Genomic DNA, 13691 nt, shown 5'->3' with positions numbered 1-13691 from the left:
TGCCACGCACTTCTTTAAAATAATTTTTTCATGATAATATAGGAACCATTCCCATAAATTATAGGAATGATTCCCATAATATTATAGAAAGCATTCCTATAAATTATAGGAACCATTCCTATAATTATGGGAAACATTCCTATAATTATAGGAACCGCTCCCATAATTTATGGTCGTAATTCCTATGATGGTATAGGAAAAAATTTCACAAAATTATGGGAACCGCTGCCATAATTTTCTTTCCGTGTAGTCTATATTTTCTATGGGATTTTTATGGGATTTCCAGAGAATTTAACTTGCGATGATTCTATTTTTTTTTTAAACTCCAAGTGCTGGGTCTATATTTTCTATGGGATTTCTCTGGGATTTCCAGAGAATTTAACTTGCGATAATTCTTTTTTTTTTTTAAACTCCGAGTGCTGGGTCTATATTTTCTATGGGATTTCTCTGGGATTTCCAGAGAATTTAACTTGCGATAATTCTATTTTTTTTTTACAACTCCGAGTGCAGGGTCTATATTTTCTATGGGATGTCTCTGGGATTTCCAGTGAATTTGACTATGGGATTTCTATGGGATTTCTCTGGGATTTCCAGAGAATTTAACTTGCGATAATTCTTTTTTTTTTTTAAACTCCGAGTGCTGGGTCTATATTTTCTATGGGATTTCTCTGGGATTTCCAGAGAATTTAACTTGCGATAATTCTATTTTTTTTTTACAACTCCGAGTGCAGGGTCTATATTTTCTATGGGATGTCTCTGAGATTTCCAGTGAATTTGACTATGGGATTTCTCTGGGATTTCCAGAGAATTTAACTGGCGATTTCTGAGACTCTTTCAATCGAAAGTACTAGATAATACTGGAGGAAAAAAAATATTAGAGTCCTAGATTGAGCAATCTTCATCGAAAAAAAAATTTCTCACCATAAATATGAGCTCTTAATTCCAATGCAAAGTACTTGCCATTAGATTTCAAAGATTTCTCATTTAAAATACACGTAAATTAAATTACTTTTTTTTGTAACTTTCTAATACTCAGCTGCGTTTCATGATATCAAGGCGGTTTTGGTCGCAAATTGTAGGGCATTTGGTGTTCTTCAAAAGTGTCCATAGTTACTTAGCTGTAATTCCAGCTGTTTCACTTGTGTCCGTTGCGGAACTCATTTTTCGTATGAAATTGACCTTTATTGGCTTGCAGAACATAAACCAATGAAAGTACATCAAAAATGTTGATAGAAATTTTATAGGAAATTTTATTCCCTTCGAAAAAAGTCCTACGAGTCAAGTCGCTAAAGTCCGAGTTATAATCATGTTAATAATTTGAAAAATATAATATAAAAAAAAAATTATAATTGATATTTTCATTAATTAATTTTTATTTAAAATAACAATTCGAGTATTTTTGATCGTTTAAAAAAAATACTCGTTTAGAAAATTGTAAACTCTACACGAGTATTTTTTCGAAATTTCAAAATTTTTGTTTTCTTTTAAATTACAAGACATTTTATTCGAAAACGGTTAATTTCCAGATTAAAAAATTGGAAAAGTGAAAAATAAAAAAAATACTCGTGTAGATTTCGAAAAATTATATATAAAAATCAAAAAGTAATGAGGTTTGTAAAACCTTTTGAATACAAAATAAGTAATCTTAAAATTTAATTTCAAATTGTACCTCGAGTATTTATTTTTTAATCTTTTTATAAAAATACTCGTCTAGAAAATTGAAAAATCTACACGAGCATTTTTTTTAAATTTGAAAATTTTTTTTTTTTTCTAAAGTTATAAGCTTTTTTATTTTTAAAATGGCGGGTGTCGGCTATCTTCACGGTCATTTAATTTTTCAAATATTTGAATTTACCGTGCAAGTAATAAGAATAATTAATAAGGATGTAATTTTAATTTATATATTTTTTACAATAATCTTCAGAATGTAGAGAATCTTATAAAATGAACTTCTAGTTTTCAACACAAAAGATTGGACAAGAAAATTAGATTTCGTGACATCTATAAAAACTGCGAACTCCTTAGAGATCGTATAGTATGCTAATAATTGGTAAACTTGTCAATATATAAAATGATTTTTAATTATAGCAGAATTTTATTTACTAACAGTAAAAACGGCCCATTAGGAGATTTACCTTAGCTGTATTTAATTTTAGTTAGCGATCAGGTTATCGTTGAATCATTGAAATGATTTGAACCAAAAAATTCCGTTCCTGATTAGTAATGGTAGAAGAATTAGATGATAATTCCTGATAACTTAATTGAAAAATAAAATCTAGCCGATAATGTTTTTTCTGGAAAAATTATGTATGAAATAATAATTCTACAGATGTCGGGATGGTGAACTAATAAGCAGAGATACTGTTTTCTTTCAAATCGTCACTATTTTTTTCACGAGCCCAATGTTGACGTTCACCTGATGCGAAAATACCGTAAATTACAGCACCGAAAAGATAAATTGTTCCTGCGATTATCAATACTATTCTCCATTCAGCAGCAGTCTGTAATCAATCGTTTTGATAAATAATGTGAGCAGTATGGAATGATTAAAACAATTATAATATTACGATAAGTACCTTATTTTGAACGATGTTACCGGTAATCAAAGGACTAACGATACCAGGAAGAGTTGCGATTGTATTTCCTATTCCCATTAAAACACTCGCATGTTGTGGGGCAATGTCCAAATGATTTACGCTAATATATTTAATGACAAAAAATTTTTCAGTCAGTTGATTAATTAATTATTAAATTTTGTATTGTTATTGCTGCTGACCTGAACCCTGACCAAGCGAAACCACCAAGACCAACAGCAACAGCAAGACAAGTAACAGCACTTGTCGATGTCGTTGTAAATCCAGCAAGAATCATGAATGTAGTCTGACTCAAAAAAGCAACACACGTAAATATTTTACGAACATGAGTAGTACTGAGAATATTTTTCGATCGCAAATAGTCAGCGAGTTGTCCAGAGCATGGTATTACAATAGACATTACTAGATAAGGAACGGCTGAGAAAAATCCGGTTTCTTCGAGCTTAAAGTTCAGTACATCTGGGTATATAAATGTATACAAAAAAGTCCTTGATTATTATTATAGCCATATGAACTCATTCAAAAAAAAATTGACATTTACATTCTAATTTTACTGACCGCTCATAAATGTCGGCAGTTGAGTAAGCATCGTGTAGAAACCCCAGTTTTCGCTGAAGTGTGCTGCTACGATTGCCCAAACTGCTGGTGAAGTCAACATTGATTTCCATGGATGCGAAATTGTCTACAGAAATAATAAACGTTAGTAATGAATGGATATTAATTTAAAAGCCTGATTAGTTTGTTGTAAAAAAACTGAAGCAAACCTTTTGTTGATTACTGTTACCAAGTGATCTTTTAATGTAATCAAGCTCAGATTGTGATATTTTCGGATCATCTTCTGGTTTATCGGTGACAATATGCCACCAGAAAGCGAACCAAACTAAACCAATGGCTCCAAAAATATAAAATGATGATGCCCAGCCTAACTGTTCAACTATAATTCCACATACTGGCATTGCGAAAACTGTGCCAACAGAACTGCCCGCGAATGCGAGGGTCGCGAGTTTAGACCTCTCTAAAGGTGGAGCCCAGTTTGCCCATATGGCATGAATGCATGGATACGTTACACCCTAAGTAAAAATCATTCACCTATTAATTAACTAACTTGCTAGCTAAAATATTGATCGAATGATAAATTACCTCAAATATTCCTTCGATTATCCGCAAAGTAACAAGAGCATAAACACTATGTCGCGTTAAAGGCGGCGTGATCAATGTTAAGAGCGCGGTAACGGCGATTCCAATTCCAAATACTCTTTTGCCGCCAATGCGCGCACTAAGCCATCCTCCAATTACTTGCGTACTTATGTACCCGTAAAAAAATGAGCTGAGAACAAGCCCCTGGAGCTTTGAATCCCAATTAAACTCTGCTTCATCCTATAATTAATTGATCCAAACCATGAAATATAAACCTTACTGTATTTCTGTACTACATAATTAGTTTACTCTAAAATACCTCTGGTGAACTTTTCGTCATTGCGACGATAGCGATACTCAAATTAACTCGTAAAACATATGAAGTAAAAAATCCAAAAAATGCAAAGATCGCAACAACATAACGTCGTTTTTTCCAAAACTTCCAACCTACCGCATCATCCATTTCGACTTTTTCGGTCCGTTTTTCCACACTAAAATATTATTGAGATATAAAATTTTTTGATATATTTGTACATACACGTTTAGAAAATAATAATAGTTTACCTTCCATGCTGATCACGTCTCTCTAAATGGAAGATGATTTTTTTACCCATAGTTAGCGAGAAAATGAATCTAAAGAACTATTACGTTGGGACCATAATTCGATAACTGAAATTTATTTTATACTTCGCGAACCAATAAAAAAGATAACGTCTGAGACAGTGTATCGATTCGCGATAACTGCACGTGTTCACGGGCATATTTATAATATTTATAGGTGATCATTTATTAATATGATAGATAAACCTTGTAACTAATTTATTTGAATATCACTCACTTGGTTCATTGGAACTGTCAATGGATGGTTTATTTTAACTTTAGCATCACTTTTACTGGATCATTTTGTTCGACGCCAAGCATCACAGTAATATAATTTTAATTTTTTACTGGTTAAAATTCAAATTTATATACTGTTTTAATAGTATTTCATTTTTTTGATAGAAAATACAAATTGCAATTACGTTAATAGGAGCTTATGTTTATATGCATCATTGCTTATTTAAAATTCAAAATTCCTATAGTTTAATTGTATGAAAAAAAAGTTGCAATAGTTAAAATTTAAAATTGTGTAAAAAGAAACGAATATAAGCAGCTGTCGACAATGAAGTCAAATAGTTAAAGTTATTTGAGAGCGATTGGAAGATAAAATTTATGATAGATGCTGCAAACTTTAATCTATTTTTCATTCCGGTTTAACCAGTTTCAACTACATATTAATGGATGTATATATACATCACTGATACGATTATAATTTTGAAAGATTGATTACCGATTGATTGATTGTAAATAATTATTATTAAGTTATTGAATAATTTCCTATTTTATGTATCACCTTTTATTCTATCAGTTTCTCAGCATTATATATTTTGATATCTATCCATCAATTCTTTTATCGAACGTTTGTAAAGTTAAAATACATAACTACTATTGTAACTTTAAAGGATTTGAGACATCAATCTGATTATTATTTAAAAAACAAAATTTATTCAACAAATTTTTATCTGTGTATTAAAGATACAAAATAATTAGTCTATAAATGAGAATCACTATCTAATGCAGGGTTACTGTATGCTTTTAAATCGTCATTATTTTTCTCACGAGCCCAATGTTGTCGTTCACCTGATGCGAACAGACCGTAAATTACAGCACCGATTAGATAAATTGTTCCTGCGATTATCAATACTATTCTCCATTCAGCGGCAGTCTGTAATCAATCGTTTTGATAAATAATGTGAGCAGTATGTGATGATTAAAATAATTATAATATTATGATAAGTACCTTATTTTGAACGATGTAACCGGTAATCAAAGGACTAACGATACCAGGAAGAGTTGCGATTGTATTTCCTATTCCCATTAAAACACTCGCATGTTGTGGGGCAATATCCAAATGATTTACGCTAATATATTTAATGACATAAAAATTTTTAATCAGTTGATTAATTAATTATTAAATATTGTATTGTTATTGCTACTGACCTGAACCCTGACCAAGCGAAACCACCGAGACCAACAGCAACAGCGAGACAAGTAACAGCACTTGTCGATGTCGCTGTAAATCCAGCAAGTATCATAAATATAGTCTGACTCAAAAAAGCTCCACACGTAAATATTTTACGAACATGAGTAGTACTGAGAATATTTTTCGATCGCAAATGGTCAGCGAGATGTCCAGAGCATTGTAATACAATAGACATTACTAGATAAGGAACGGCTGAGAAAAATCCGGTTTTTTCGAGCTTAAAGTTCAGCACATCTGGTTATACAAATGTATATAAAAAAGTCCTTGATTATTATTATAGCCATATGAACTCATTCAAAAAAAAATTGACATTTACATTCTAATTTTACTGACCGCTCATAAATGTCGGCAGTTGAGTAAGCATCGTGTAGAAACCCCAGTTTTCGCTGAAGTGTGCTGCTACGATTGCCCAAACTGCTGGTGAAGTCAGTATTGATTTCCATGGATGCGAAATTGTCTACAGAATAATAAACGTTAGTAATGAATTGATACTTATTTAAAAGCCTGATTGGTTTGTTGTAAAAAAACTGAAGCAAACCTTTTGTTGATTACTGTTACCGAGTGATCTTTTAATGTAATCAAGCTCAGATTGTGATATTTTCGGATCATCTTCTGGTTTATCGGTGACAATATGCCACCAGAAAGCGAACCAAACCAAACCTATGGCTCCGAAAATATAGAATACTGATGGCCAGCCCAGACGTTCAGCCATAATTCCACATGCGGGCATAGCAAAAACTGTGCCAACAAAACTGCCCGAGAATGCGAGGGTCGCGAGTTTAGACCTCTCTAAAGGTGGAGCCCAGTTTGCCCATATGGAATGAATACATGGATACGTTACACCCTAAGTTAAAATCATTCACCCATTCATTAACTAACTTGTTAGCTAAAATATTGATTGAATGATAAATTACCTCAAATATTCCTTCGATTATTCGCAAGGCAATAAGAACATAAACACTATGTCGCGTTAAAGGCGGCGTGATCAATGTTAAGAGCGCGGTAACTGCAATTCCAATTCCAAATACTCTTTTGCCGCCAATGCGCGCACTGAGCCATCCACCAAGTAATTGCGTGCTTATGTATCCGTAAAAAAATGAACTGAGAACTAGCCCCTGGAGCTTTGAATCCCAATTAAACTCTGCTTCATTCTATAATTAATTAATCCTAATCATTAAAAAAAAAACACTAATTATATTTTAACTATGAGTGTTTATAGAAATACCCCAGAGGAACTTGATGTCATCGCGACAATCGCAACACTTAAATTAACCCGTAATATATACGAAGTAAAAAATCCAAAAAATGCCAGCACTCCAACAACATAACGTCGTTTCTTCCAAAATTTCCAACCGACAGCTTCGTCCATTTCTTCTTCTCCTTCAGACCACTTTTTCTGTACACTGCAATATTTTCGATTAATTATATCATTGATATCTTTAAAAAAATAATAAAATTACCTTCCATAGTCATGATGTTCTTTCAAATTATCGTTCCCTTCTTTAATATCCATGGTCTAAAAAAATGATTTTTTTATATTATTTAATAACCAATCCATGTAAAATAAAAATTTATAAACGCAGTTTTATTTGTATTTTCCGGACAAAGTGATAAAACTTAAACCGCACGTAAAGATAATCATGCACCAATAATTGCATGCCTTGGCGGGCGCATTAACAATGAGGACATAATGCATTACAGTAATAAAAAATGACCTCGGAGCTAATTCATTTGTACATTAATTACCTTATAATATATTATATCCCAACATACGTCAACTCGAATTTTTAATATAACAGCTGGTTTATTTTTTAACTTTCACTGTAACACTTAAATCAATTCTATTATCACTTCTCACCGTGACTTTTTTTTCTCTTCACTAAAATTTAAATAAACCCAACAATTAAATATTTTATGTTTCAATAAATAAATTTGAATTTTATTTTAAACGACTTTATGATAAGAACCAACTAACGCATACCTGAGTGCTTGTTTTTGAAATTATTGATTAGCTTATTGTTCAATCGCATGAACACAAGGATAAACAGCAAGTTCAGTAACAGTACACGAGTCTTGCCCGATGAAATGACACAGTAAAAGTCATTTGAAAGCGATTGGAAGGTAAAGCATAGCTCCCGCGCGCTCTTATCTGTCATACACTCTGGGTCTGGATTAACTGGCGGACTTGACACTGATTCAATATCCAACTTTTTAAATCTCACTGCACTGATGATTTCCATCATTATCATCATCATCATCATCATCTTGATAGATTGATTACAATAAATTAAGTAGCATAACATATGTTAAGTATTCATGCGTAATGATGACATGTATCACAACTATTTATTCAATAATTTTCTATTTGATCTCTTCCCGCTATTTCTTCCTCTTGATTCATGTAGATTTCTATTAACAATAATTATTTATTTACAATTTTATTAATCAAGTTTTTGTTACAGTTGAAAAATTTGTGTTAAATTTAACACATTGTACTTGTGACAAATAATAATACAGGTGTAAAACTTGTTGATCAGATAACACATTCAACTTTAGTTAAATTTACACTCGATAGTCTCAAATAATTGACACAAAATATTTAACTATTGGATTTTTATACACAAGAACACAAAATTTTCAACTGTGTATTTACCGAATGCGGAAAAAAGTTCAAAAATTCGAATTATAAATCATAATAAAAAATAATTATCCTGAAGTTAACTAACAATTAAAGATTTTTGAATTTATTTTTGAGCGAATCAATTAAAAAAAAAAAATCTAAAAATATGCACATGTAGAAAATTAAAAAATCTATAAGTGCAATTGTTTAAAATATTTGTTTTTTTCATAATTTATCGTTTTGCATAAATTTCAAAAATTATTAGACGTCGGCTAACTCCAGTATCATTAAAAAATAAGTGTGAATGTAGCAGACATCAGACAAATTTTAAATTGTCAATAAGTAGAGTAAATAATGAATAAAATAATATTTTTAAAAAATGCACATTTAAAAAATTTTGAAATTTATGAGAATTTTTTATAAATATTTTTTTTTTTATTATTTATTCTGTTTATTTATAATTTTTAGTTTGTCTGGGGTCTGCTGCATTCACACTCGTAATGTAACTGATGGAAATTTTTTGAATTTTATAATAAATGAATTAAATATAATTAGAGTAAAAATTAAAAAATTCGTGTTTAGACAAACGAAAAATCCGTATGCGCATTTTTTTAAATTTCATTATTCTAATTAATTAACTAATTTAATTGTTTGTTTCAAATTTATAAATTGTCTCATGTCTGCTACGTTAACACTCATAACATATGTTAAATATTCATGCGTAATAATGACATAAATATATCACGACTATTTAATAATTTTCTATTTTATCTCTTCCCACTATTTCTTCCTCTTAATTCATATGAACTTCTCTCAACAATAATTTTTTATTTACAACTTCTTCAATCTGTCAAATTTTTATTATTTACCAAGTGCCTAAAAAATTTCAAAACTTCTAATTATAAATCATAATAAAAATGTATGTAATTAATTATCAATAATTCAGTAAAAAATAATTTATTTAAATTTGCAATGATAATATAAATATATAATGAATGACATTTACTAAATAATGACTTAAAAGTTATATGAAACATATATTTTCATAAATTTCTTTGTTTTTATGATCTGAAATCACAACAACAGCTGTCACTACCATCACTATATATTATATATATGTATAAATCTTTTGTTGTTGACACTATCACTACTCTTTACTTTTAATTAAAGTAACTTATGATGTACTACAATTATTTTACTATAAAATAACATACTTTTTATTTTTTTTAAATAAATAATGACTTATATATATAAATTATATATTTAATTGTGAGTAAGACGATGAGATGACATTTTGCTCGATAAAATTACCATAACCTCATCGTATTATTTTTATATATTTTTTTCGACAAAGACAATTTGCGTATGTAATTTTTTTAATCATTTATTTACTTATTTTATTTCTAATTATAGTAATTATTATAACTGCCGAAGTAATCAATTTTGATAAGTAAATAATGGCGTTCAGTGTTTTAGATTAGCAAGACGGAGAGTTAATATCTGAGATATTATATTGTTAATTTATTAATTAACAATGGATAGTTTATTTATGCAAAATACATCTGAGGAACTTGATGATATACCACAGACACAAGACCCAGTTTGGATACTTGGAAAAAAATATAATGCTATAAAAGGTTCTATAATTGATTTATTTTATTTATTTAATTTATAAATATATACATAAAAAATGAGTGTGAATGTAGCAGACGTCAGACAAATTTAAAATTATAAATAAATAGAGTAAATAATTAAAAAAATAATATTTATAAAAAATGCACTTATTAATTTTTTACTTTTTTAAATGCGCATTTTTTAAAAATTTTATTTCATTAATTATTTACTCTATTTATTAATAACTTTAAATTTGCTAATGTCTGCTACACTCACACTCATCATAAAAAAATGGATTTCTTGTAAGAAAAATTTTCCATTATGAAATGAAAAGAAAAACTTTCTTAGGACTTGATTTAATTTCTTTGCACAAGAAAATTTTTTTCTCGCCCCAAGAAAAGTTTCGTTTTCAATTCATAATGAAAAAATTTCTTGGGGCGTAATAATTTCTTTGGGAGTAATAATTTTATACGCCAAGAAATTCTTTTTTTCGGTGTACTTGATAATTATTTATGAGTGTGAATGTAGCAGACATGAGACAGTTTATAAATTTTAAGTAAATAAATAATGAAATTTAAAAAAATGCGCGTACTGATTTTTCATTTATTTAAATACGCATTTTTTTATTATTCTTCTACTTGTATTTCATTTTTTTATAATAAAATTTTAAAAATTGAGTTGTCAGCTACATTCACACTCATTAATTGTTTTATAAATTACGATTCAGAACTGGAGACAATAAGAAGAGATATAAGATCTAAATTATGGTTCACATATCGTAAAGGTTTTATACCTATTGGAGGAAATAGTTCAGCATTTACGTCAGATAAAGGATGGGGATGTATGCTGAGATGTGGACAAATGGTTTTAGCACAAGCATTAGTTGCACTTCATTTAGGTACAACAACAAAGTTTTTTAAAAAACAAGTAGACATTATTATCCTGAAATTGACAGACGATCAATAATTTTCGGATTTTTTTTTCAATAAATCAATTACAAAAAAAAAGAACTAAAAATATGCACATTTAGAAAATTAAAAAAAATATAGGTGCAATTTTTTCATTTTGTTGTAATTTATTGTTTTGAAAATAATCCAAAAATAATTAGACGTCTGCTAACTTCAGTATCATGTAGACATCAAAATTTATTTAATGTTTATAAAAAATTTTGTATGATGACTTTAATGTATCGATATCGTATAATTTTTATGGAGTTTGAAATTTTTATAGAAACAATGAAATTAATTTTTTGTAATTTAAACTATAAGTTCATTTCATAAGAAATTGAGTAAATAATTATTTAAATATAGGACGTGATTGGCAATGGACACCGGAAACTAAAGACAGTACATATTTAAAAATTTTAAGCCGATTTGAAGACAGAAGAGCTGCACCATTTTCTATACATCAAATAGCACTGATGGGAGCTACTGAAGGCAAAGAAGTTGGCCAGTGGTTTGGTCCAAATACTATAGCACAAGTATTAAAGTAATTAAGTCATTTTAAATTTAAACTGTTCATAGTTATCTTCAATTTATACTGATTTATTTATTTTTAATATAGAAAGCTAGTTGTCTACGACGACTGGAGTTCAATAACTATTCATGTGGCACTTGACAACACGTTAATTGTTAATGATGTTTGTAAGTTATTTTTTTACTGCAATAGATAAACAAAATTTTTACTAATTAATTATTGATTTTTTAGTAAGACAATGCAGAGTTGAAGGAGGACTGACTGCTGTTGAAGTTGACGGTGAGGAATCTCTGAAGGCACCTAGTCAGTGGAAACCTTTGCTACTTTTGATACCGCTGCGATTAGGTCTAAGTGATATAAATCCAGTATACATTAATGGCCTTAAAGTAAATTAACTTGTTAATTAATTTATTAATTATGAAACATTTTTTAAATTTTAAGTTAATAAATAGAGATAATTCTTTTTTGTAGACGTCTTTTAAATTACCGCAGTCTCTTGGAGTTATAGGAGGAAAACCAAATCTTGCGTTGTATTTTATCGGCTGTGTTGGTACGTATTAATTTTACTAATAAATACATATGTACTTTACTTCGAAAATTGTGCAATTTTACGGCTTCACATATTGATTGATTTAAGAATCAATTAATCTTGAATTAATGTTCTAAATCATATCCCAAGTAGAACAGAGACAGCTTTGAGATGTCATAAAAAAAACAAGACAAATTTTATTTTGTCTCAAAGTGAAATTTTTCTGTATGAATATTTTTTTTCCTAGGACTCATAGAAAATTTCTTTTCTTTTCCCTGCCTTAAACAAGTTATCTCGCGCCTTATCAATAGGTCAGAAAACAGCCTCAAAACTGCGAACTTATAAATGTCACAAAGTCAAATGTGCTACTTGAAATCCCAAACAGCACAGAGACAACTTTAAGATGTCATAAAGATTTTTTTGAAAAGGGCAAGACAAATTGTATTTTGTCTCAAAGCCAATTTTTCATCTATAAATAAGACGTACAGATGTTGGTCCTAGGAGTCATAGGTAATTTGTCTTCTTTTTTCCGCCCTAAAAAAATCATTTCAATCCAAAAATCGTTTAGATGACTTATTAGTAATTTACTTTTTGTTGTCAAGTCTTGTAAGCAGATATTTTTTCGATGACATAAATTTCCGATCGCTTTGCCAACATTTTGGTGCCTTATCGATAGGTCAAAAAACAGCCTTAAAATTGCTATCTTATAGATGTCACAAAGCCATGTGTGCTACTTGGGTGTTGAAAATTTAAAACTTTGGAACCGAACAATAATTAAAGATAAAAAAATACCATTAATTTAGTGTCTGATATTTATTAATTAAATTCATCTAAAAGTGATATGTACATATTATAAAGTTTCTTATCGAAACAAGTTAGAACCCCACTTGTGCACAATTACTTTCATTTTAATAAAAAATTAAAATAAAATATTAATACAGATGACCATGTAATTTACTTGGATCCTCACACGACCCAAAGATACGGTTGTGTAAACCAAAAAATAGATGAAAATGATAACGAAATGGATCTCACGTACCATTGCAAAGCTGCTAGTCGGATTCCGATAACAGGAATGGATCCTTCAGTAGCACTTGTAATTAAAACAATTAAATTCAATGAATAAATATTAAATGTATATAGTATATAATATTAATATTTATTTAAAATAATTTTTAGTGTTTTTTCTGTGCTACGGAAAAAGATTTCAAATCATTATGTAGATCAATGCAAAGTGAACTTATTACTCCTGAAAAACAGCCGCTGTTTGAACTTTGCGCTGAACGTCCAGCACATTGGTCACCAGTTGATGACGTTGCTACTGAAGCATTAGGAATAACATCCTCGAATCGTATGTTTGTTAACATAATTATCCGTTTAATGAATAATTAATAAATGAAATAAATAATAATTAATTATATTTAGTTTTAGATTTTGAAAAATTAGATCGACAATACGACACATCGGATGAAGAGTTCGAACTTCTTGGTTAAATAAATTTTAAATTATAATTAATAATCAAATCGATTCTTTTTTTATTGATAATACCTCGTAAAAGATTTTTGAAATTAAGTGTAATTTTGTAATTCGAAAATCTTTAAAACACTACTTACATTATTAATATTAATAATATATATT

General features: G+C 29.3%; 3 protein-coding genes across 5 annotated transcripts; 1 reads left to right on the top strand and 2 right to left on the bottom strand.

Annotated features, from left to right (window-relative positions):
• Positions 1 to 1675: 1675 nt before the first annotated feature.
• Positions 1676 to 4819, bottom strand: LOC130675896 (vesicular glutamate transporter 2.2-like). Its single transcript, XM_057481793.1, has 8 exons — positions 4296 to 4819; positions 4051 to 4222; positions 3735 to 3971; positions 3359 to 3664; positions 3153 to 3276; positions 2777 to 3053; positions 2577 to 2697; positions 1676 to 2501 (listed from the first exon to the last, which is right to left on the bottom strand). The coding sequence occupies exons 1-8, from the start codon at positions 4343 to 4345 to the stop codon at positions 2346 to 2348; spliced, it is 1443 nt and encodes a 480-aa protein (XP_057337776.1). The 5' UTR covers positions 4346 to 4819; the 3' UTR covers positions 1676 to 2345.
• Positions 4820 to 5253: 434 nt separating this feature from the next.
• On the bottom strand, positions 5254 to 8350 carry LOC130675895 (vesicular glutamate transporter 2.1-like). The gene is made up of 10 exons (XM_057481791.1): positions 7796 to 8350; positions 7561 to 7693; positions 7275 to 7330; positions 7040 to 7217; positions 6729 to 6965; positions 6353 to 6658; positions 6148 to 6271; positions 5772 to 6048; positions 5572 to 5692; positions 5254 to 5496 (listed from the first exon to the last, which is right to left on the bottom strand). Exons 3-10 carry the CDS (start codon positions 7325 to 7327, stop codon positions 5323 to 5325), a joined length of 1470 nt encoding a protein of 489 aa, XP_057337774.1. The 5' UTR covers positions 7328 to 7330; positions 7561 to 7693; positions 7796 to 8350; the 3' UTR covers positions 5254 to 5322.
• Positions 8351 to 9548: 1198 nt separating this feature from the next.
• LOC130675899 (cysteine protease ATG4B) lies at positions 9549 to 13626 on the top strand. Of its 3 annotated transcripts, none has more exons than XM_057481798.1 (10): positions 9549 to 9797; positions 9903 to 10071; positions 10776 to 10946; positions 11359 to 11536; positions 11612 to 11691; positions 11756 to 11910; positions 11996 to 12074; positions 12995 to 13149; positions 13233 to 13404; positions 13485 to 13626. In XM_057481798.1, the coding sequence occupies exons 2-10, from the start codon at positions 9969 to 9971 to the stop codon at positions 13544 to 13546; spliced, it is 1155 nt and encodes a 384-aa protein (XP_057337781.1). In that variant the 5' UTR covers positions 9549 to 9797; positions 9903 to 9968; the 3' UTR covers positions 13547 to 13626. The 3 variants fall into 3 exon arrangements, with proteins under 3 accessions (XP_057337781.1, XP_057337780.1, XP_057337779.1); XM_057481797.1 differs by having other exon boundaries at positions 9550 to 9797; positions 9911 to 10071; positions 13479 to 13623; XM_057481796.1 differs by having other exon boundaries at positions 9550 to 9797; positions 13479 to 13623.
• Positions 13627 to 13691: the final 65 nt, after the last annotated feature.

This window comes from Microplitis mediator, chromosome 10 (assembly GCF_029852145.1).
Source record: "Microplitis mediator isolate UGA2020A chromosome 10, iyMicMedi2.1, whole genome shotgun sequence".
Lineage (NCBI taxonomy): Eukaryota > Metazoa > Arthropoda > Insecta > Hymenoptera > Braconidae > Microplitis > Microplitis mediator.
Note: the sequence above shows the minus strand (reverse complement) of the source record. Positions and strands in the feature narration are given on the sequence as shown.

Excerpts from the sequence above, each read along its gene's own strand:
- LOC130675896 (XM_057481793.1), bottom strand. The coding sequence starts at position 4,345 with ATGGGTAAAAAAATCATCTTCCATTTAGAGAGACGTGATCAGCATGGA. Across the intron at positions 3,665-3,734 it reads TAATCGAAGGAATATTTGAG|GGTGTAACGTATCCATGCAT; the intron begins GTAATTTATCAT and ends ATTTTTACTTAG. Across the intron at positions 3,054-3,152 it reads ACTGCCGACATTTATGAGCG|ATGTACTGAACTTTAAGCTC; the intron begins GTCAGTAAAATT and ends TTATATACCCAG.
- LOC130675895 (XM_057481791.1), bottom strand. The coding sequence starts at position 7,327 with ATGGATATTAAAGAAGGGAACGATAATTTGAAAGAACATCATGACTAT. Across the intron at positions 7,218-7,274 it reads GAACATCATGACTATGGAAG|TGTACAGAAAAAGTGGTCTG; the intron begins GTAATTTTATTA and ends AAAATATTGCAG. Across the intron at positions 6,659-6,728 it reads TAATCGAAGGAATATTTGAG|GGTGTAACGTATCCATGTAT; the intron begins GTAATTTATCAT and ends ATTTTAACTTAG.
- LOC130675899 (XM_057481797.1), top strand. The coding sequence starts at position 9,969 with ATGGATAGTTTATTTATGCAAAATACATCTGAGGAACTTGATGATATA. Across the intron at positions 10,947-11,358 it reads ATTAGTTGCACTTCATTTAG|GACGTGATTGGCAATGGACA; the intron begins GTACAACAACAA and ends ATTTAAATATAG. Across the intron at positions 11,537-11,611 it reads ACTATAGCACAAGTATTAAA|AAAGCTAGTTGTCTACGACG; the intron begins GTAATTAAGTCA and ends TTTTTAATATAG.